This window comes from Staurois parvus, unplaced genomic scaffold (genome assembly GCF_062004578.1).
Source record: "Staurois parvus isolate SC_StPar_1 unplaced genomic scaffold, SC_StPar_1.0 ptg000230l, whole genome shotgun sequence".
NCBI classification, from domain to species: Eukaryota; Metazoa; Chordata; class Amphibia; order Anura; family Ranidae; genus Staurois; species Staurois parvus.
Genome location: NW_028318026.1, coordinates 6487847 through 6511788, shown reverse-complemented (window position 1 = coordinate 6511788; position 23942 = coordinate 6487847). Strand labels below are relative to the sequence as shown.

The window sequence follows — 23942 nt, the reverse complement described above, 5'->3', positions numbered from 1 at the left end:
GTTGGCGTCAGTAAAACCACAGCCCAGCCACTTGTTTCTACCACCCCCAACCACCTGTCTAAAAGAGAACTAGTTTATGAGCAGCTGTACCTATAGTTCCTAACGCCAAGTTTTTATTTACTATATGATTATGTACTTATGGACCTTCCCAGGTCCAAAATTAATATTGAGCAGAATTAGGTTCAGCCCTACACAACAGTCTCAGTTTCTCATGTGGCCCCTTGAGAAATTATTTGTCTGCCCCTGCTGTATGAGAATCATTGTATAATTGTGATCAGACTTCAGCCCACCAATCACTAATATTTTACCAAAAACAGGTTTCACTGCTGTTTACAAAAGAAATACGGGAGATGATAACTCCAGTATTACTACAGGTGATCAGTAACAGTGTATTACTATAAGTGGTCAGTAATGGTGTATTACTATAGGTGGTCAGTAATGGTGTATTACTACAGGTGATCAGTAACAGTGTATTACTACAGGTGGTCAGTAACGGTGTATTACTATAGGTGGTCAGTAATGGTGTATTACTACAGGTGGTCAGTAATAATGTATTACTACAGGTGGTCAGTAATGGTGTATTACTACAGGTGGTCAGTAACGGTGTATTACTACAGGTGGTCAGTAATGGTGTATTACTACAGGTGGTCAGTAATAATGTATTACTACAGGTGGTCAGTAATGGTGTATTACTATAAGTGGTCAGTAATGGTGTATTACTACAGGTGGTCAGTAATAATATATTACTACAGGTGGTCAGTAATGGTGTATTACTACAGGTGGTCAGTAAAGGTGTATTGCTATAGGTGGTCAGTAACGGTGTATTACTACAGGTGGTCAGTAATAATGTATTACTACAGGTGGTCAGTAATGGTGTATTACTACAGGTGGTCAGTAATGGTGTATTACTATAGGTGGTCAGTAACGGTGTATTACTATAGGTGGTCAGTAATGGTGTATTACTACAGGTGGTCAGTAATAATGTATTACTACAGGTGGTCAGTAATGGTGTATTACTACAGGTGGTCAGTAACGGTGTATTACTATAGGTGGTCAGTAATGGTGTATTACTATAGGTGGTCAGTAACGGTGTATTACTATAGGTGGTCAGTAATGGTGTATTACTATAAGTGGTCAGTAATGGTGTATTACTACAGGTGGTCAGTAATAATGTATTACTACAGGTGGTCAGTAATGGTGTATTACTACAGGTGGTCAGTAATGGTGTATTGCTATAAGTGGTCAGTAATGGTGTATTACTACAGGTGGTCAGTAATGGTGTATTACTATAGGTGGTCAGTAATGGTGTATTACTACAGGTGGTCAGTAATAATATATTACTACAGGTGGTCAGTAATAATGTATTACTACAGGTGGTCAGTATTTAATGTATTACTACAGGTGGTCAGTAACGGTGTATTACTACAGGTGGTCAGTAATGGTGTATTACTACAGGTGGTCAGTATTTAATGTATTACTACAGGTGGTCAGTAACAGTGTATTACTATAGGTGGTCAGTAATGGTGTATTACTACAATTGGTCAGTAATGGTGTATTACTACAGGTGGTCATTAATAATGTATTACTACAGGTGGTCAGTAATGGTGTATTACTACTGGTGGTCAGTAATGGTATATTACTACAGGTAGTCAGTAATTGTGTATTACTATAGGTGGTCAGTAATGGTGTATTACTACAGTTGGTCAGTAATGGTGTATTACTACAGGTGGTCAATAATTTTGTATTACTACAATTGGTCAGTAATGGTGTATTACTATAGGTGGTCAGTAATAGTGTATTACTATAGATGGTCAGTAATGGTGTATTACTATATATGGTCAGTAATGGTGTATTACTATATATGGTCAGTAATGGTGTATTACTACAGGTGGTCAGTAATGGTGTATTACTACAGGTGGTCAGTAATGGTGTATTACTATAGATGGCCAGTAAAGGTGTATTACTATAGATGGTCAGTAATGGTGTATTACTACTGGTGGTCAGTAATGGTGTATTACTATAGATGGTCAGTAAAGGTGTATTACTATAGATGGTCAGTAATGGTGTATTACTATATATGGTCAGTAATGGTGTATTACTATATATGGTCAGTAATGGTGTAGTACTACAGGTGGTCAGTAATGGTGTATTACTACAGGTGGTCAGTAATGGTGTATTACTATAGATGGCCAGTAAAGGTGTATTACTATAGATGGTCAGTAATGGTGTATTACTACTGGTGGTCAGTAATGGTGTATTACTATAGATGGTCAGTAAAGGTGTATTACTATAGATGGTCAGTAATGGTGTATTACTATAGATGGTCAGTAATGGTGTATTACTACAGGTGGTCAGTAATGGTGTATTACTATAGGTGGTCAGTAATGGTGTATTACTATAGATGGTCAGTAATGGTGTATTACTATAGATGGTCAGTAAAGGTGTATTACTATAGATGGTCAGTAATGGTGTATTACTATAGATGGTCAGAGATAAAAATTCCATCACTGTTGAACAACATTTAATGTTGAAAGACAATTTACATAAAGTTTGCAATTTGTGTTGAGAATTAGTTTTAATCTGTGTCCCAGAGAATGTACAAGTAACAGCAGAGTAGATAAAAATGGGGCTAACTGTAATGTTCCCATTATAGAAGTCTTCAGGTCGTTTGAGCAGGTAAAGTGATTCGTAGCCTTTTCTGATCTTAGATGCACTGTATCTCTAACATTCTTTAGATGTGAGGATATGATATATAGAGTGTACACAGTTCAGAGTGAAAGGAAACAAAAAATTCTTCTGTTGAGATCCCATATCTAATGCTAGATAAATGTGTTTGCAATAGCATGCTTATCAAATGTGTCCTTCACTACCCTTTAGAACTCCTATACAGGCATCCTACAAGACGATCCAATGCAGGATCCACCCCTTTACATTAAGAGGCTTGGCTTGTCAAACCAGTCTGATTTTGTATGTTTCTGCTGCTGAGCCACTAAGCTGAGAGGTGATGGCCATATAGTCATATCAGAGGAGGCAGCGTAGAGATCGGGTCACCAGTATGTGAGTACAACACATAAATATAATATCTGATGAGAACAGGAAGAATGCCTTGACTAAGAGCTAAATGATAATGGTCCTTGCTGATGACTAATGAAATTTTGACCTGCATTGGCACAAAAGTCTAAAGCTTTTTAGTCCTAGTCTATAATTTGTAATGGGACTATTTATACCTAGCTGTTATGGAACATGAATGAAGCAGCGATGCAGTACTGGATCCAGGCCAGAAAATTATTCATTGCGGCTTTTTGCTAATGAATTTCAGATTTCACATGACCGGGCATGCAATACCAGGAACAATTAACTATATTTTGTTTCATTCAAATGTTATGTACATGCTGTAAACCAGATTAAGCAACCTGTTGATACTGTTGAGATACTTCTGTAGTAGAATGTGTGTTCTATCTGTACCGAGAGAAATATGGAAACTGCCATTTCTAACTTTCTTCAGAAAATGCTAATAGTCAGGTTGTCTTTGAGCCACTGAGCTGGAATAAGCATGCAGTTTAGAAAGTCAATATTAGAAGTGGCTGCATCTTTTTTTTTGTGTGTTGTTCACTTATTTACAGTTAAATACCTTCCTAAAATGCCCCCCTCCATACATAACAACAGTCTACAAGGATCTAATGTAAGGCTTTGTTCACACTGGCAGCAGGGGCTGTAAAAACAGGCGGTTGACCTGCATTTTAATCACCTCTTGACACCTCCAACTTTACATGACAGCTGGAGGGGTGAGTTTACATAGCCACAGCCACAAAGCTTTGCTTGGCATGCTGAGTTTGACAAGTGGCACCACGTGTGAAACTTGTCCATAGAAGTCAATGGGACTTTGACCCAACTGCGTGCCATGGTGGCTATTGCTGTTGCAGCATGGTAGATCCATGTAAAATCTCAATGGGGATAGAAATAAAACTTCCCTTGGTGACCAGGAAAAGAGCAGACAAGACTACAACTATCAACTGTTGTCTGAAAATCTGGGACATAGTCAACAATGGATCCAGCTTTGCCCAGTAGTCCAAAAATGGCTATATAAGTGGACCAGGTTGCAGTTTATCAGCAATCTGGTTAAGGTTTTGGAAATAATGTTTTAGTTCCTATTCATTGTATTAAAAGCTCATTTTCCTAAAGGGTTACATGACCACAGTCTCAAGATTTGAATTAGGTGGCTTCTTAGTAGTTGCGATAAATGCCCAAATCTTATCTGTGTATAAAAACATTGTGTTATGATTGGTTGATGTGAATGTTCTCCACTGCTCTTTTGCAGTATCAGTTGTTTAAATAATTAGCGATTCAGTCAGTTAACATTCCAACAAACCTTTACTTTTAATATGCATTTAAACTACAAATATATTTGTGGTTCAGGTAACGTAAAGTTTAAAATATTTTGAACAAAATACTTGGCAATTGGATGTCAGCACTGAATAAAAAAATAAGAGGGCAAGCTGGAATTTGACATTTTCATTCCCTGTTCTGTATTCCAAATGCAGAAATAGACCAACACCTGACTACCCAGCCTAAGGGGAGAAAAACAGACTTTAAAAGTAGAAGAATCTTCTTCTGAAATGATCATGAATATTTAAAGTTAGAACTATAGGCAAAACCTTTTTTTTCATTTTGGATTTAGTAAGGAAGGGTTTTAACCCCTGTCAGATTTTTTTATTTTGTCATCTGTGTTCCATTGGGGAGATTTATCTTCGCTTCCTATCCCATAGCCAGACAGGAAGTGAGAAGAAATCCCTGCCCAACCCACCCCCAGCCCCAGATCACCAGAACCAGTGTCTCCATTGGAAGATTTCCCACTATTACTTTTCTGGGCACAACCCAAAATTTGGGAATTTCTTTTACTTTCACTTTCAATGATAATGGTAAATAGGACAATTAAAGAGGGTGAATCTCCCTAATGTGGGCACAGACAGTAATACAAGCTGACATCCATCTACACTCTATCCAAAACTAGAAAAAAATGTTTTGACTTTAATTATACTTTAAATATTTGTGCTTGAACAACGATTTCCTTAGAAGCCCACATTTACAAAGTTTGAGATCATGGTTGAGCTAGATACATAGGTGCATTTAGTTCCGCTTTAAACCTTCACTTCCAGGGCCATTTTTCTGTTGTTATGCACATTTTTAAAAAATCATTTTATGCCTGAAGATTACATAAAATTCTCAAATATTATATATTTTCAGAAAGCAGATACCCTAGAGAATAAAATAGTGGTAGTTCCAATTTTTTATATGACGCAATATTGGTGAAACGGTTTAGAAAATTTAAGTTGAAAATACACTAAAGTTAATTTTAGGGCACACAAAAACAATAAATTACCCAATTTTGGGTAATATGTAAAAGATGAGGTTGGGCTGAGTAGGTAGATACCCAATATACCAAAACTTAAAATTGTGTGAAATGGTGACACACTTCCATATCTTATATTTTCCATTGGCAACGCTTTCAAAGCCCTACCGGTAATCAGCTTTTAGAGTTAACCATGAATAGTGTGCCTAGAATTACTGACCTCACTCTAGCATGTGCAGCAGTATGTAACATATGTAGCGCAATCAATGTTTTCAGGCATAGGTGCCCCTGACGCATGCATTTACATTCATGTGTGTGTGAGTGGGACTCAAAGGTTTTTTTTGGGGGGTAATTGTAAGGACTTGGGTGGAACTTAAATTTTTTACAATTTTTTTAAACTTTTTTTTTGACTTTTTTTCATCACATAGGGGACAGAAAGTGCATTTTTTTGTGACAGGTTCTCTTTAATGAGACATCAGGGGTCTAAAAGACAACTGATGTCTCATCTGCCTTCCATTGAAGCTAATGGAATGCAGATTGTGTTCCATCAGATTCTTCTCCAGCCAGTATGGTGTAAAGTGGCGTTGGGATCTGGAAGTGAAGTTTTAAATGTTGCTTCCAGGGCAGTAAGGTGAAGAGGAGCGTGTGGAAGTAATTGTGTGGCTGCATAGTCTCTCCGGCAGTCGGCTTGTCAGATATTTATTTATTTCAGGTACTTGTATAGCGCCGTCAATTTACGCAGAGCTTTACATATATATATTGTACATTCACATCAGTCACTAACCCTCAAGGGGTATACAATCTAAGATCCCTAACTCACATTCATACATACACATACCAGGGCCAATTTAGACAGGATCCAATTAACCTGACAGCATGTCTTTGGAGTGTGGGAGGAAACCGGAGTACCCGGAGGAAACCCACGCAGACACAGGGAGAACATGCAAACTCTAGGCAGGTGGTGCCGTGGTTGGGATTCGAACCAACGACCCTAGTGCTGCCAGATATTCACATGCTGCAGCCACTAGGAATGTGTGTAAACCCCCCCCCCCCCCCCCCGCTGCTACAGACGTAGCTTCTACAACTGTGGCAGCAAAAGAGTTAAGGGAATCTGAAAAACAACAGACTTACTGGCCGAATCACCAGGTAATAAACTTAGTTACATAGACTGCTGTGTTAATGTTACTGACAGACTGTATCATATAATTCCCTTTTGATTTTGACCATAGTGTCACTTTGAATTGAACAGCCGCTCATATATAAAAATAAAAGTTCAAAAAGAAAAGAACCTGAATTTTCTTTTCTGGAAATTTTTTGCCAACTGATGAGGATTTAAAACTCTTAATTCTGCCTTCCACAACTTTGGTGCTAGGAATGTCATATTGGTGCTAAGCAATGTCCGGTACGGATTACTAGCTTAGTTAACTTGAATGTCAATTCAGTTAAGTTTCTTCTACAGACTATTGCAGTCTTATAGTGAACATCCATCCATAATTTCTACTGATGTTCTCATGTGTGAAATATTTTACCTTAATACTTGATTTACCAGTTACATAAATCCATTCTTTTCTGCTGTCAGATGCACCTTCTATGAATCATCAGTTTTCTCCGAAACTTGAGATAATACAATTGAAAAATAGTTTTGAAAGTATAAATAGTAATTATTTGATGTCATGAGAAATATCCTGCTCCTCAGCTCTCCAACATCAAATGTGACTTCAAATGTGAGTGTTCTAACATGTTTATAGACAGAGTCAGTTAGTTGGTACCGGATGTGGAAGAAAGGCACACAGAGACCACGTATAGTGTCACGATTATTATTTGGTTGAATGAAGGTAACACAAAACACATGAAGAACTGTGGTAGGGTTCTTGGCTTAACAGTTCCATACCCTATGGTACCAGAGACTCAGTCAACATAGATGCAATAGTTCTTAGTTCTGATATGGCCACCAAGGAGTCAATCAGGATGGCCTTGCAGTATATGTACAAAGGTCAGGGGCACCTCCCTAACGCGTTTCGTGTGAAAACACTTCCTCAGAGGTTCCTGATGACCTGGATTGGTGTGTGACCTCTCCCTCCCCCGCTGATGATCAGCATGGTGGAAGGATTAGAAGTACACCTAGACTGATGACATCTAGTGGCCTACACGCTGATGACATCTTCCTGGCATTTCAAGTCCAGAGCACCAGGAGCAGGTCTTAATTGCTCATGCGCTATCTGGTTAGTGCAATGTTTGTACACTCTCAAGAGCACAAGAGTCACGGTTATCCTTCTATTACGGATTTATGAACACTTGCACATAATCACTTTGCTTTACCACAATGTATGGACTGAGTTGCTGAATTATGATATTGTGCAATTTCTGATTTATTTGATTCTTCACCTGATTTTATATTTTTATTAGCGCTGCATACATATTTTATATGTAGAACTTAATACCTACTCACTGAATAGCTGTGATCTGTCCAAGTCAAATATGTGAGGGTTGGTGAAGGTTTCATGTTCATCAGCAGCAATAAACATACACTATATTACCAAATGTATTGGGACACCCCTCCAAATCATTGGATTCAGGTGTTCCAATCACCTCCATGGCCACAGGTGTATAAAATCAAGCACCTAGGCATGCAGACTGCTTCTACAAACATTGATGAAAGGAGCTCAGTGAATTCAAGTGTAGTACCGTGAAAGGTTGCCATCTGTGCAATAAGGTCATCTATGAAATTTCCTTGCTACTAAATATTCCACGGTCAACTGTTAGTGGTAGTATAACAAAGTGGAATTAACTGGGAACAACAGAAACTCAGCCACCAAGTGGTAGGCCACATAAAATGACAGAGTGGGGTCAGTGTATGCTGAAGCGCACAGTGCATAGAAGTCACCAACTGTCTGCAGAGACAATAGCTAAAGACCTCCTTCAGATTAGCACAACAACAGTGTGTAGAGAGCTTCACGAAATGGGTTTCCATGGCTGAGCAGCTGCATCCAAGCCTTACAAGTCAGGGCAGGGGCCGAGGAACGGACAGGCAGGCCTAACAATGTAATGCACTGGCTGACGACAACCACTACCCACAGACCGAAGTCCCTCAGGGCGCGGAGTCTAAGTCCCAGGCTGCCCTTCACCAGGGCCCCTGATGGTGGGGATGGACTTGACGCAGCCAGGAACCAGGTCGCGGCCCCCGAGACACCTCAGCTGCGGTAATGGCCGCCGCCAATGGCGTGTAGCTGGTGGAAGAGACAAAAGAGTAGTCAGACAAGCCGGGTCAACAACAACAGGACAAAACAGTACAGGACAGCAGACGAGAATCACAGGTCACGAGCCGGGTTCAGCAACAGAGGGTCAGATCAAGGGAGAATACAAAGAATAGTCAAGTCACAAGCCAAATCAGATACCAGGAGAGTCACGAGAGTCAGAACAGAGTAATAGCAACACAAAGACACAAGACACAAGACACAAGTGCAAAGAGCATGTGCGGGCCACAGGCTTATTTGTCATCAGCCACACCCCTCTGGGGGATGGACCACAGAGACCTGAAGGCATAAAAGGATTCCCATCATGCACAGCAGAATCCAAGATGGACGCCAGCACATGGAGTAACATAACCTCAGGGAAAAGGTAGGACCTTGACATTACATCACCAAGTGCAATGCAAAGCATCGGATGCAGTGGTGTAAAGCACGCCACCACTGGACTCTAGAGCAGTGGAGACGTGTTCTCTGGAGTGACCAATCATGCTCCTGAGTCTGGCAATTCTATAGACGTGTCTGGGTTTGGCGGTTGCCAGGAGAACGGTACTTGCCTGACTGCATTGTTCCAAATGTAAAGTTTGGTGGAAGGGGGATTATGGTGTGAGGTTGTTTTTCAAGAGGTTGGGCTTGGCCCCTTAGTTCTAGTGAAGGTAACTCTTAAGGCATCAGCATACCAAGACATTTGGACAATTTCCCAGCTTTGTGGGAACAGTTTGGGGATGGCCCCTCCTGTTCCAACATGACTGCGCACCAGTGCACAAAGCAAGCTCCATAAAGACATGGATGAGCTAGTTTGGGGTGGAGGAACTTGACTGGCCTGCACAAAGTCCTGACCTAAACCCAATAAAAAATCTTTAGGATGAATTCGAGCGGAGACTGCAATCCAGGCCTTTTTGTCAGACATCAGTGTCTGACCTCACAAATGCGCTCCTGGAAGAATGGTTAAACATTCCCATAGACACACTCCTAAACCTTGTGGACAGCCTTCCCAGAAGAGTTGAAGCTGTTATAGCTGCAGCGGGTGGGCCAACTCAATATCAAACCCTACAGACTAAGACTGGGATGCCTTTAAATTTCATGTGTATAGGCAGGCAACCCAATACTTTTGGTAATATAGTGTATATAGGATGGCTGAAAGATGCTTTAGGCATAAATAAGAATGTGATGGCAACAACTTTAGCTCCAGTTTGATGACTGACAGCAGTTAAGGTTTTATGAAACTTTGTGCATGGCCATATGAAAGTGTTAGCCCAACTGTAGGCACACATGTTGTTTTGGTTGAAATAAAATAAAATTTTTACCCAGTTTTTATTTCTGTCTGTTACTCCGTTATTTTTTCCCTATTTCTTGTCCTTGTGACGTCATACAAAAAAAGGGGGGAAAACAACTGTCAAAAGGTCAGAAAGGCACAGCCAGTGATAAAATCATTGTCAGAAGTTCTAACTATTTTTCATTCTACTAAATTTTAATGGTATTTCATATCATTTTCTGCTCTGCATTTTATGCCTAGTACATTATTTAATCGCTTCCCAACCACCCTATAGCAGAAACACTGCTACAGGGCAGCATGGGTGTGCAAAATCATGTATATATACGTGATTTTGCATTTCCGGTGTGCGCTCTAGCTGCGCCGCCATTCGCGGCTCTCAATCACCGGGTCCTGGCCGGGTAATATTCACTGACGCCCGGTGATTGCCAAGCAACTCCGACGGGGAGGAGGAGTGTTTGTAAACAAAACAGTTCTCCTCCCTGTCAGCTTGTGCACACTGCTTTGGATGGCTGTGCAGAGCACAGCCATGCAAAGCAGTGTGCTTACAGTGAAGCACAGCACTTAATAAAACAGCACACAGAACACAGTTAACCCCTTCCTGCCCAGTGCCATTAGTACAATGTCAGTGTTTTTTTTAGCCCTGATCACTGTATTGGTTTCACTGGGGATGTCAGTGACACCAAGTCAGTTCCCCCCAGTATCAGAATGCCCGCTGCAGTCCTGTAGTCCCACTATAAGTGGCTGATTGCCGCCATTACAAGTAAAAAAAAACCCAAAATCCCAATATATATACCGCCATTTGTAAACAATATAACGTTCATGTAAAACAATTAATTTACACATATTGGGATATTTTTTTTAGCAAAGACATGTAGCAGAATACATTTTGGCCTAATTTATGATGAAATTTGATTTTTTAAATTTTTTTAACTGGACATATTTAATAGCAAAAAGCCAAAAATATTATTTTTTTCCTCAAAATTGTTGGTCTCTTTTTATAGTGCAAAAAATAAAAATCACACAGAAAATCAAATACTGAAAGAAAGCTCAATTCGTGGGAAAAAAAGAACGTAAATTTCATTTGGGTGCAGCATTGCATGACCGTGCAATTGTCAGGTAAAGTAATGCAGCGCTGTAACGCAAAAAATGGCCTGGTCAGGAACGGGGATAAATCCTCAGGAGGGCAAGTGGTTAATGTACTGTAAATGTACTGTAAATACCCTTTCTGACTCACCATTAAACTTTCCTCAAAGGGTAATTAGCTGCTAAAACACAAGCTTTTACCTGTAAGGTATTACAATGCTGTAACAGCATTGTATTTCAGTAGCTAGTACCACTTACTGACTACTGGGATGCTTGAAAACAGACATTTCTTTGCATTGTGCTGTTATGGCCAGGCCAGCGGTAGGGGAGATCTCACAACAGGGGTCATAGACAACAGTAAATATGTAGCAGGTCATAGTAGCAATACCTATCTGGCAGGGATGGTCATGGTAGTGGTAAGTATCTAGCAGGGGATGTTCATGGTAATAGTATCTAGCAGGGAATAATCATGGCAGCAGTAAGTATCTGGAAGGGGATAGTCATGGCAGCAGTAAGTATCTGGCAGGGGATAGTCATGGTAGCAGTAAGTATCTGGCAGGAGATAATCATGGTAGCAGTAAGTATCTGGCAGGGGATAGTCATGGTAGCAGTAAGTATCTGGCAGGGGATAGTCATGGTAGCAGTAAGTATCTAGCAGGGGATAGTCATGGTAGCAGTAAGTATCTGGCAGGGGATAGTCATGGTAGCAGTAAGTATCTGGCAGGGGATAGTCATGGTAGCAATAAGTATCTGGCAGGGGAAAGTCATGGTAGCAGTAAGTATCTAGCAGGGGATAGTCATGGTAGCAGTAAGCACTGGCAGGGGATAGTCATGGTAGCAGTGTGTATTTGGCAGGGGATAGCCATGGTAGCAGTAAGCACTGGCAGGGGATAGTCATGGTAGCAGTAAGTAATGGCAGGGGATAGCCATGGTAGCAGTAAGCACTGGCAGGGGATATTCATGGTAGCAGTAAGCACTGGCAGGGGATAGTCATGGTAGCAGTATGTATTTGGCAAGGGATAGTCATGGTAGCAGTAAGTATCTAGCAGGGGATAGTCATTATAGCAGTAAGTATCTAGCAGGGGATAGTCATGGTAGAACAGAGAAAAATGTGCATGATTAGAACAACCTGGAGGAAAGTGGCAACAAACTTAAAAATCATACAAAAAACAGAATGTTTACCTTTGTCATTCGAGAATTTACGTTAATTTAAGTTAATACCATTGTCGGTTACATCATGATACGCACTTTCATGGATAATTGGATGACCGGTCATCTGATTTTCTCATAGTGTGTACCCAGTTTACGAATCTGGCAGGGGAAGGTTATTTTAACAGTAACTATCTATTAGAGATACTGCTATTAGCAGTAAGTATCTGAAGGGGAAGGCCATTGAATCATGGTAGCAGTAAGTATTGTCAGGAGGTGGTCATGGTAGCATTAGATATCTGGCAGGGTACAGTCATGTAGCAGTGAGTATCTGGTGAGGAATGGTTATGGTAGCAGTAAGTACAGTATCTAGCAGGGGATGGTCATGGTGGCAGTAAATATCAGGCAGGGGATTTACATGGTTGCAGCAAATGTCCAGCAGGGAATAGTCATAGTGGCATTAAGTATCTAGCAGAAGATCACATCACCCTGACATACCAGTCAGGGATGAGAAATCTTTGAAAGCAGAGCACTACAAAGTAGTGCATGTGCAGAGCACAGAGCATAGTTGCATTTTGTGCACTGTTACATATTTATGAGTAATATAGATGACCAACAGCTTATTGGAGCCATGGCCATGTAATACAACAGTGCATAGCTGTTAAAGAAGTGCATAAAAAAGAACTATGGAGAGGGGAAACTACAAGGATACCTACAGTATGGTCAGTCAGGACCCTTCACCATCATAGTCTCAACTTGAAAAAAATTAGATAAAAGAACATAAGGACATAAAACTGACCAATGAAAGTTTTACATGTATGAAAATTATGGTACAAACAATATGAAAAAGCATATGATCTTGGTGACCTCAGTTCTTTAATCAAGTTAAGCTGATGTTGTTCATTCTCAATTTATTGTTGGTGCAGTTTCCTCAGCATCCTAAAACAAATGTTTCTATAGGCAAATGTCTTCTCATGACCAATCTATATATGCTATTTATGGATCCACATGACAATGCACATATCCAGGAAAATGGTATTGATTTTCCATAAAGTATATAAATGAATGTAAATGTTTTAAATGGAGTATAGTATGTCTGCTTACTAAACACCTTGTAAAAAAAAAAAAAAAAAACCTCTCAAATCAATTTTTGTTTTACATAGTAAAAGATGTTTTTTCTTTGCAGAAGAAATCCAGACATGGGTGTGTGTACCTCCAGCACTGCTGATTTTCTCTCTCGTCAGTCCCCAATAAATATTCAGACTACAAGAGCCAAGTATGATTCTTCTTTGAAGCCCCTGTTCATCCAGTACGATCCAAATAGCTCCAAAAGAATTATTAACGTTGGGCATTGCTTCAATGTGGAGTTTGATGACTCAAGTGATAGGTCAGGTAGGTTTAAAATACACTAATTAAAAATGAATATGTAAGTATTTCTTTCATAGCTATTACAATATTGTATTATAAAAGTTGGTGATAGGCCAATCCATAAGTTGTCATTATGTTAAACCTGTATTTCTCAAATGACTGTTTGGCTGACTCACCAATTTATATATAGTTTGCTGCACATGTCAGTCTGCCTCATTGCTCAGGAACACAGACATATGGGAAGTCATTAACTAAAGGACTGATTTTTGTGTTAAGTCTTATAAATCTGCATCAGCCTAAAGCAGCTCATTGATAGAAAACTATTTTTTAAAATGTTCGTTGCATGTGATCAGATGTTTGAAGGACAGGCTTTGGCTCCTCAAGGGCCCATTCATACCAGCCAGTGCATGGTGTGTGTTGTGCACAGGTACTGTGATGTATTGTTATAGTGATCACAAAACTTACTTTTAAACTTTATTTAAAATACACTCCATGGAACTCTATGTGCAACAGAATGGTGCAACATGTTATTGCGCTTTGCAACACATTACTTAACATTTAAATGTATGCCTGCATCATTGCAGACTAATGGACTCTTACCAGAAGAAGCCTTTTAGGCACCCTTTCAATACATTTAGTAAAGGATAAGCAGTCCCTGAGATTAGAGATAAAAGGATCATTTTACAAAAGGAGAAGAGCATGTTCACATTGCAATGTATATTTTCACTTAGCTTAACGAATGAGGTATAGCTAAGTGAAATCAAAATAATTATTCCACACATGGCTATTTTATACATAGTTACTTTTGTCCACCTTGTACCAATGTAACTATGTATATACCATACAGTACCTGGCCAATTTCCCTGGAAGCTAGAAATCACTATAGTAGACACTACTTCTCCAGTGATCTCCACTTGCTGTTGGGTCCAGTGGTGAACGTCAGCAGGGGCGGACTGACCATTTGGAAACTCGGGCACTGCCCGAGGGCCCGGGGTCAGTAGGAGGCCCCATGAGATGCCCCTGGTACCTTTTTCATAGGCTTTTTTGAGTTTGGGCAAGGACACAGGGGCCCCATGATCCCCTATTACCCGGGGGCCCCATGAGTTGTCAGTCCGCCTCTGAACGTCAGCGCTCTTGCTTGCTGAACACAGGAGTTTGGCATGGACGCCTTTAAGAGAATGCTTTGCATTTTCTGAATGAATGCAAAGCATTCTCTGATTGGATGAGTCAGATGGGCATGGGGTGACTTCACGCTCACCTCCTTGTCCAATCAGAGAACGCTTTGAATTCATACTGAAAATGCAGACCATTCTCTGAAGGGCACCCAGGCTCATCAGCTGACCTCCTGTGTTCACAATGCATCAGGTCAGCTGCTCAGCACAGGACACAGAAGCAAGTGGGGATCACTGGAGTAGTGAGGTCTATTTCTGTAATTTCCAGCTTCCAGGGGCATTGGCCAGGTATGGTCTATAAATACTGTAGTTACATTGGTCCAAGCTATATGCAACTATTTATAATATAACCCTGTCTAGAATTAGCTGATTTTATTTTTAATGTTCTTTGCATGTGATTGGGTGTGCTTAGAAAAGTTAATTTCCAGTAAACTTCACCTCATTAAGTTAGGTGAAAATTCACTTTGCAATGTAAACATACTTTACTCTTTTAAGCCGGGTTCACACTATAATGGACAGTACCAAAGCACTTTACTGCTCCGGCAGCTGTCCATCAACACATCACACAACTGCCTTTTTTTTGTACAAACTTTATTTGAAGTGTACAAAATGTAAATTGAATTCATGTTCGTACAGTGCATCCAATTCTTTATGGTGCGCTGTGATAAAATACAGCATGTCTGCATTGTATCGCAGCAGAGCAGCCCTAGGCTGCATTGCAGTGTCAATGGACACATGGGAGACAACTGTTTCCTGTGTGTCCATATGGTGAAAGATGTTTTACAATGCAGTAAAATATCCTTCACTGCACAATGTGAATGAACCCTTGGTAAATCAACTACACTGTATATACAGTGCCTTGAAAGTATTCATAGCCCTTGAAATTTTCCACATTTTGTCATGTTAAAACCAAAAATGTAAATGTGTTTTATTGGGATTGTATATGATTGGAGTGCAATTAATTTTGCATTGCAATGCACAACACTGCATGTTCTCTGATCAGATGAGACCAACATTTAAAATTTTGGCCTAAAAGCAAAACGCTATGTGTGCCGGAAAACTAACACTGCACATCACCCTGAACACACCATCCCCGCGCGTGAAACATAGTGGTGTCAGCATCATGTTGTGGGGATGCTTTTCTTCAGCAGGGGCAGGGAAGCTGGTCAGAGTTCATGGGAAGATGGATGGAGCCAAATACAGGGCAATCTTAGAAGAGAATCTGTTAGAGTCTGCAAAGTGTTGAGACTGGGCTGGAGGTTTATCTTCCAGCAGGACAATGACCCTAAACATACAGCCAGAGCTACATTGGAATGGTTTAGATCAAAGCATATTCATGTGCTGAAATGACCCAGTCAAAGTCCAGACCTAAATCCAATTGAGAATCTGTGGCAAGACTTAAAAAATTGCTGTTCACAGATGCTCTCCATCAAATCTGACAGGGCTTGAGCTATTTTGCAAAGAAGAGTGGGCAAAAATTTCACTCTCTAGATGTGCAAAGCTAGTAGAAACATCCCCAAAAAGACTTGCAGCTGTAATTGCACACAAATGCACACCACAGTTTTCAGATATTTCTTTGTAAAACATTTTGAAACCCATTTATCATTTTCCTTCCACTTCACAATTATGTGCCACTTTGTGTTGGTCTATCACATACAATCCCAATAAAATACATTAACATTTTTGTTAGTAACATGAAAAAATATGGAAAATTTCAAGGGTATGAATACTTTTTCAAGGCACTGTACAGGTGAAACTCAAAAAATTAGAATATCGTGCAAAAGTTCATTTATTTCAGTAATGCAACTTAGGTGAAAAGGTGAAACTAATATATGAGATAGACTCATTACATGCAAAGCAAGATAGTTCAAGCCATGATTTGTCATAATTGTGATGATTATGGCTTACAGCTCATGAAAACCCCAAATCCACAATCTCTGAAAATTAGAATATTGTGAAAAGGTGCAATATTCTAGGCTCAAAGTATCCCACTCTGATCAGCTAATTAAGCCATAACCAGCAAACACAAATGCTCCTGCGCTTGGGGATGGACTCGATGCTACAACCACATTAAGAATGTCCTGGAACATGCACACCTTGCTGCCCTCAAATGGACCGGGGGAATCCAAATATACTGAATGGGGAAAGAACAAAAAGAGGGCGCACAGGCCTAGTGCATTACCATAAAAAATGTTTAATAAAAAATAAAGTAGGTGTTGTACTCACAAACGACAATATAGTCAAGGCACATCTTGCCTCTTCCTCAGTGGCTCTGAGGAAGAGGCAAGTCCTCGAAACGCGTCAGACTTTTGGATGTCTAAACTCCCTATTGTGGACTGTTACTCAGCGCGGTGTTGATCCAGCTGTTCTTCTATGATGTGCCTTGACTATATTGTCGTTTGTGAGTACAACACCTACTTTATTTTTTATTAAACATTTTTTATGGTAATGCACTAGGCCTGTGCGCCCTCTTTTTGTTCTTTCCCCAATTAAGCCATAACACCTGCAAAGGGTTCCTGAGCCTTTAAATGGACTCTCAGGCTGGTTCAGTAGGAATCACAATCATGGGAAAGACTGCTGACCTGACAGTTGTACAAAAAACCATCATTGACACCCTCCATAAGGAGGGAAAGCCTCAAAAGGTAATTGCATAAGAAGCTGGATGTTCCCAAAGTGCTGTATCAAAGCACATTAATAGAAAGTTACGTGGAAGGGAAAAGTGTGGAAGAAAAAGGTGCACAAGCAGCAGGGATGACTGCAGCCTGGAGAGGATTGTCAGGAAAAGGTTATTCAAATGTGTTGGGGACCTTCACAAGGAGTGGACTGAGGCTGGAGTCAGTGCATCAAGAGCCACCACACACAGACGGATCCTGGACATGGGCTTCAAATGTCGTATTCCTCTTGTCAAGCCACTCCTGAACAACGAACAACGTCAGAAGCGTCTTACCTGGGCTAAAGAAAAACAGGCCTGGTCTGTTGCTCAGTGGTCCTTTCTGATGAGAGCAACTTTTGCATCTCATTTGGAAACCAAGGACCCAGAGTATGGAGGAAGAATGGAGAGGCACACTGCAAGATGCTTGAAGTCCAGTGTGAAGTTTCCACAGTCTGTGTTGATTTGGGGAGCCATGTCATCTGTTGCTGTTGGTCCACTGTGCTTCATTAAGTCCAGGGTCAATGCAGCCGTCTACCAGGAGATTTTGGAGCACTTCATGCTTCCTTCCGCAGACAAGCTTTATGGGGATGCTGACTTCATTTTCCAGCAGGACTTGGCACCTGCCCACACTGCCAAAAGCAATAAAACCTGGTTCAATGACCGTGGGATTACTGTGCTTGATTGGCCAGCAAACTCGCCTGACCTGAACCCCATAGAGAATCTATGGGGCATTGCCAAGAGAAAGATAAGAGACATGAGACCGAACAATGCAGAAGAGCTGAAGGCCGCTATTGAAGCTTTCAGGTCTTCCATAACACCTCAGCAGTGCCACAGGCTGATAGCTTCCATGGCACGCTGCATTGAGGCAGTAATTGCTGCAAAAGGAGCCCAAACCAAGTACTGAGTACATATGCATGCTTCTACTTTTCAGAGGTCCGATATTGTTCTATGTACAATCCTTGTTTTATTGATTGCATGTAATATTCTAATTTGCTGAGATTGTGGATTTGGGGTTTTCATGAGCTGTAAACCATAATCATCCCAATTATGACAAATCACAGCTTGAATTATCTTGCTTTGCATGTAATGAGTCTATCTCATATATTAGTTTCACCTTTTAAGTTGTATTACTGAAATAAATGAACTTTTGCACGATATTCAAATTTTTTCGAGTTTCACCTGTATGTGCGTCTATTCTATACACTAATTAGAAAGCTGTGAATGCATTAGAATGCAATGTGAATGCATTGTTAAAAAGAACTGTAGAAGCAATCAGATGCAAACCTGTCCTCAGGGTTTGTTAACTTTTCATTTTCGTTTCTGGAGCAGCTTTTCAAATGCACTGGGTACGTGATCTGCTGCGGGTGTGAATGTAATCCTAAAGACACCCTAAATGCAGATTACATACCCAGTGCTTTTGCTTGCATCTGATCGCTTGGAACTGCAGTACCATGCAAATCAGGGTGTTTTTGAAAAGTTTACATGTACTACTTTTGGTGCGATCCAGTGTGATTTCCGTGCATTCAAATGAATGGGTCTGAGTCAGATAGGAATTGCACAGAACTGTGGGCCTTAATATATTTTGGATATGTGATAATCTCTGGGGCTTTTGGTGCCAGAAATAATCAACTGACGGATGAGGGTTGAGATACTAAAAATGGAGGGTACAAAATCTGGTGCAGCTCTTCATAGAAACCAATCAGTTTCCAGGTTTTATTGCCAAAGCTTAACCCCTTCACATCTAATGGTAAAACAAATCCTAATGCCTAAGTAAAATTTTTCAACTTTGACATGTGTTAGTAAAACCATACATCTCCAGATTTTTTTTTTATTATCAAAGGAAAACTAGCCCAAAATAGGAAAAAAAATTTTCTTTTAAAACTTAGTTGTGTGTTTCTTGTTACTACCATAACCTACCACCAAAGAACAAAAAAAAATTCTCCAGCTCCTGACGATCGCAGCAATACCACATATGTGTATGTTATTTGTTGTTTGTACCCATAGTACAGGCCAGAAACAATAGTGCGCACTTTGCTTTTTTTTTTTTTGTCCTACCTAAAACACACTAACGTTGACACTGATACTAATTTTAAAAAAAATTTAAATTCTGACCTTTGACCCAAACACTAACCCTGGCACTGACCTAGATCAAACCTTGATCTAGTTATTTTTTCTCATATATATATATATATATATATATATATATATATATACATACACAGTTGTGTTCAAAATAATAGCAGTCAGACATCACTAACCTGATCAATCACTGTTTTTGGTAAAAATGATTTTTCTACATGGCAAATAATTTACTAGCAGGTGTAGTAGAGTAATAAAAATCCAACAGACCCAACAGTCATGACATGCATGCTGCTGATTCTGTGTAATTTAATCACTCATTGAAAGGGGCATGTTCAAAATAATAGCAGTGTGGAGTTCTATTAGTGAGGTCATTCATTCTTTGAAAAACAGGTGGAAATTATTGCCGTTATTTAAGGAAGGAAGGCAGCAAATGTTGTACATGCTGGTTACAGTGTATACAATGTTTGAGTTTGTAAAGAAGAATACAAACATTGCTATTTTTTTGAACAGTTTAATATTCACTTTTCTTCAATTTTTTTAGAGGAAAAACACAAATTTGATATATTTTTCTTCATGTTTTGATTTGGAATAGAATGCATTTGTGTGTATGGAAATAAAAGCTATTAGAAGGATTTTGAGCTTAATAACTTTTTTCAACACACTGCTGTTATTTTGAACACAACTGTACAAGTCAATGACATGCTGTGGCTATAAGCTTGTAACTGCACAGCCTGGAGACAGACAATTTGCATTGAGAGGCAGTGAAGGCTGACAGTTGCGGCCGTTCCACGATTTGTACAGGCTGCTGCCCCCATCTCTATACCAACACTTGTACTACCAGGCATTATTTTGAACACAACTGTATATACATATATAATTATTTTTTTTTACACACTGTTGTTTTTTTTTTTTCTCTGCAAGGAGAGAGAGATACAATGTATCTTCTCCATTCAGAGAGAAAGCAAACACAGGGGTGAGCTTCCCAGTTACTGATCACTGTGATAGCCAATCAGAGGCTATCACAGCTATCAAGTGACCCAAAATTGGGAATTCTGGGTCCCAATCATTAATATGGGACCCAGGGCTCTCAGTGACACCCTGGGTCTTTGCTCCCAGCACAAAGACAGATATGCAATTATACAGCTTCACGGAAAAAATCCCAGTTCTGCGAGGCCGCATATTTGTTGACATCAGCGCCAAGAGGTTGATTGAACAAGCTGAAATTAGAAGCTACTTGGCTGCCATGCACAGCTGCATCAGATTCTGAGTGTACCAGTTTTGGGAAATCTCCCCCACTGTGACATGGAGACTGTCCATGTCACGGAGACTTCCATGACACGGAGACATGGAAGAATGAATGACCTCACTAATCAAGCAAAACACCTGCTACATCTCTCACACCTTTTCGAGACATAGATTCAAGAAAACATTGCTGATTCATCTGGTGAAACAGGAGATTCCCCACCCCCTAGACTATTGTTGTTGGGCCAGTCCCCTTATGTACATAGAGCGTGAAAGGCAATGTACCTGGATGCTCCCTTTTCTTCCCCCTTTTCTTCCTTTCCCTCCTCTCTTCTTTCTCCTCCCTAATTTTCCCTTTCTGTGTGTCTATGTTCTACTCCTTTTAGTTTTTCCTAGTTTCTATATCGGGACTGAGTTTGAGTCTGAACACACAGAGCATATGTACCTGTGCATTGCAGTGTATTGGAGTGCGACTCATTTTGCATTGCAATGCACCATACTGCATGTTTTAATGCCGGTCATGATGTGAATTATAATGCATGATATGGTGTAAATGAGCTCTTTGTGAGAACATTTTGATACATAAGGTCTGAAATGACTATTATTTTTGGCAGGGCTTTATTTATACATTGTTTATGCTCGTCTGTGTTCTGACCATTGTGTTGTGTGATTTATATATTTATGTATTTTGTAGAAAAGAATGTTAGAATGAGCTCTGGGTGCAGCATGTGATCTGCTTTACATTGCATGCATAACTCCATAACCTCTTGCTTCCCACATAACACATATATGTGGTGGCAAAGAGAGTGCGTTGCTGCACATACTGTATGTGCCAATGGGTGGCAGAGCTTTCTAATCCAAGAGTGTGCTTACTATGGGCTCTAAGCACAGTGACCAAGCTGTCAAAGACAGCTATCTGTCTCTACTAATGATAGGGAAATGGTGGGACCGGCTCCCTATCATGTGACCACTGTGATAACCCAGTGGTCATGTCATGGGCCAGTCCTTCCTAGCTGCCAGGCATAAAGACCCTGTTGTTAGGAGGCCAGGACTTGGCGTTAAAATGTATGGACTTCTAAATTAGAAAAGTGGATGGTTCCTACAAGACGCCTTCTGACTGCTCTCAGCTTTCCCTGCACACACTTTCTATTATAGTTCAATTGGTGGTTTTACTAAAAAATGTCCAGAAGTGGCCAGGAAATGAAAGGAGGAAAAAGCTTAATCTTGCATTTAGATACAACTGTAGTGCACTTCTCTCCCTTTTTTATGGATAATTTAATGATCTGGGAACCTTTTTGCATGATTGCGAAGTGTTCTCCAAACATGTATTGTAGATTTGTTGTTTCACTTGCAGAAAGCCTGATCAGAGCCTTAGTGCAAAGAAATTCCTTGGGAGTCACCTGTCAGATTTAAAGATACCTTGTTTGGATCTGATTGATGATGTTTGATTCTGATTGACAATGCATAAGGCAGAAAGGAGAAGTTACGCACAACATATTTAGGAAATAGACACACCCACCCCACACATGACAAGCTCTCTGGTATCTTGTTGCAGTGAAATTCATAAAACTCAGATTAGCTAGTTTTAGTTCAGATTAAAGTTTCCTGGTTAGATCTGATATTTCTCATATTGATTTCTAATGTTTCAAGGATTTGCACTTTATTTGCAGCCTTAAATATAATGCTTCATAGCCTTCAATACTTGTTCTCTACAATGTGTTCTGCTATAACAGGGCTTATTGATCCTTCTTTCTTGTAGTACTGAGTGCAGGGCCACTGACTAGCCATTATCGCTTGCGGCAATTCCATTTTCACTGGGGAACATCAGACAGAGATGGATCTGAGCACGTAATAGATGGCCAAACATATCCTGCTGAGGTAAGATGGTCCAAGTATGGGGAAGAAGCAAACTGGCCCATTTACTATCATTAATATTACAATAGGGGGTCCACAGATATGCTGACAATAGTAAAAATAATAATAACTTATTGCAGCATCCTAATTTCTTCATATAAATTATTTACACTTATATTGTTTTTTTTGTTCTCCAAGCTGCATATCGTTCATTGGAATTCCAAAAAATATTCATCCTTTGAGGAAGCCACTAAGCATTCCGATGGTTTGGCTGTAATAGGGGTGCTACTAAAGGTATTCTGATCAACTTTTATGTATCTAATAATTTTTTGTATAATTTATTTATTTTTTATCGGTAGCAATCAATACATTTTAAAGTACACAGTTGCATCTTTATTGCAGTCGCAGAAATCACCATATATATACAAGTGAATATCTATATCAAATAAACAAGCCTTGAAAAACATACTGGGAAACCACAACTTAATTGTTTAGGGCTTCAGCTTTTCCTCCAAGTTTATTCACCCGGAATGTACTAAAGAAGAAATATAACTATTTTACATTATTCAGTTCCCAATGGGACAAAGTACATGTAGTACTTAGTCCCATCTTCCTAGGTCCACTGTAACACTAGCCGTGATGTTGAACAGGGCCTCCCCCACTTGGTGCATTGCTGCCCGAAACAACAGCTAGCAAAGAGACAACTTCTTTGCTCGCAATCGCTTTTCTCTGGCTTCCAGCACTTGCTCAAGGCAAACATCGGCACAAGGAATGCAGAGGGAGGTGAGGCTATATTTTGTCCCATCTGTGACTGAATACTGTAAAAAAAAAATAGGTACTTTTTTAAGCTGATTTAACCTAAGGGTTACATTGGATTCTGAACAATATTGGCCCACCATGGTCTATGAAACCTTTTCTCCACCCATAAGCACACAGACAAAGTTCATGAAGGGCTTGCCAAATGCCTTAAAGCGAATATACTGTATACCAAAACTTTCAGCTTTGGATAGAGTGGGGAAGGGATAAAACTCCTTTCAGATCATTTTTATGCAAACCGTGTCCAGTTTGAGAGATTTTCCTTCACTTCCTATCATGGATACAGAACAGGAAGTCAGAGTAAGTCTCTACACAGTAGGGGAATTCCCTTAGTCTGTTGTATCCCTGTTCTGGGAACACAGACAATATAAACTTGACAATGGTTCTAAACCTTCCCCACTTTACCCCAAAGTAAAAGAAAAAAGTTTGGCCTATAAATAAACTGTAATATCGCAGGATTTATCTTACTTTATTTTATTCTGCCTAAAAGGCCATATAATTAAATTTTAGTCTCATCTGACCATAACACCTTTTTCCATGTGGCCTCAGAATCTTCAACCCTCCTCTACAAGCCACATTTGTGGAGAATTTGTGATATTGTTGTCACATGCACACAATGACCATTTGTTGTCATACATTCATGCAACTGCTT

General features: G+C 40.0%; 1 protein-coding gene across 1 annotated transcript in view; it reads left to right on the top strand.

Annotated features, from left to right (window-relative positions):
• The first annotated feature begins 2942 nt into the window (after nucleotides 1–2942).
• The window catches only part of LOC149460447 (carbonic anhydrase 13-like), a 32690-nt gene continuing 11690 nt past the window's right edge, over nucleotides 2943–23942 (top strand). Inside the window, exons 1-4 of the mRNA XM_089679718.1 lie at nucleotides 2943–3057; nucleotides 13290–13495; nucleotides 22380–22498; nucleotides 22673–22768. Of these exons, the coding sequence (XP_089535844.1) occupies nucleotides 13303–13495; nucleotides 22380–22498; nucleotides 22673–22768 (408 nt within the window). The 5' untranslated portion in view covers nucleotides 2943–3057; nucleotides 13290–13302. The remainder of the gene's footprint in view (nucleotides 3058–13289; nucleotides 13496–22379; nucleotides 22499–22672; nucleotides 22769–23942) is intronic.